Source organism: Halyomorpha halys, unplaced genomic scaffold, assembly GCF_000696795.3.
Source record: "Halyomorpha halys isolate HHAL.00 unplaced genomic scaffold, Hhal_1.1 Scaffold618.1, whole genome shotgun sequence".
NCBI lineage: Eukaryota > Metazoa > Arthropoda > Insecta > Hemiptera > Pentatomidae > Halyomorpha > Halyomorpha halys.
The window spans coordinates 67,943-68,589 of NW_027106817.1; the positions used below are offsets into that span (position 1 = coordinate 67,943).

General features: G+C 22.4%; 1 protein-coding gene across 1 annotated transcript in view; it reads right to left on the reverse strand.

Moving 5' to 3' along the window:
* Msp300 (Muscle-specific protein 300 kDa) overlaps window positions 1-647 on the reverse strand; it is a gene marked incomplete in the record, with an annotated part of 315,787 nt that overhangs the window by 67,854 nt on the left and 247,286 nt on the right. Inside the window, 1 exon segment of the mRNA XM_067045109.1 lies at window positions 99-245. Within this exon segment, the coding sequence (XP_066901210.1) occupies window positions 99-245 (147 nt within the window).

The window sequence follows — 647 nt, forward strand, 5'->3', positions numbered from 1 at the left end:
ATAAATAAATCATTTCCTAAATGAAAATAAAAATGACTTATTTAAGAGGTAAAAAACATTAAATTCTCACCAGAAAGGGTATAGTATTAAAATCTCACCTGAAGTTCTAATTTCTTCCATAATGCTTCTATTTCCTTCCAGGATTCAAAAGCTATACTTATACTGCTCTTTGAATCGACTAATTTTGATAATTTTCGATAAATAAGAGCTTTTTCATTCATTTCATGTTCCAAAGCAATATATTCCTGTTAAATAAAAAATAAACAATAAATATACATAAATGGAATGGCAATAAGCATCAAAATGAATCATAAATAACATTAAAAATGTACAACTGAAGAGTTGAACTAAGTAATAATCTGACAAAAATGTATATATGTAAATTATTGTGAAAACAAAATTATAATAATATAATAAAAACATTTTAAAAGTAAAATTTTCAGTTATAAACAGGTTTTTGAAAACTAAATTCTAAAATTTATTGATAACTAAATTCTAAAAATGTATTGATTACAAAATTTAGGAACCATTTTTATGTCTGTGAAAAATGAATCAAGAATATGTATACTTAATACCATGCAGTTCTGATTAATGTCAATTTAGGAAGAACTATAAAAATTCTTATACAAATAAAAACTAGATTAGCT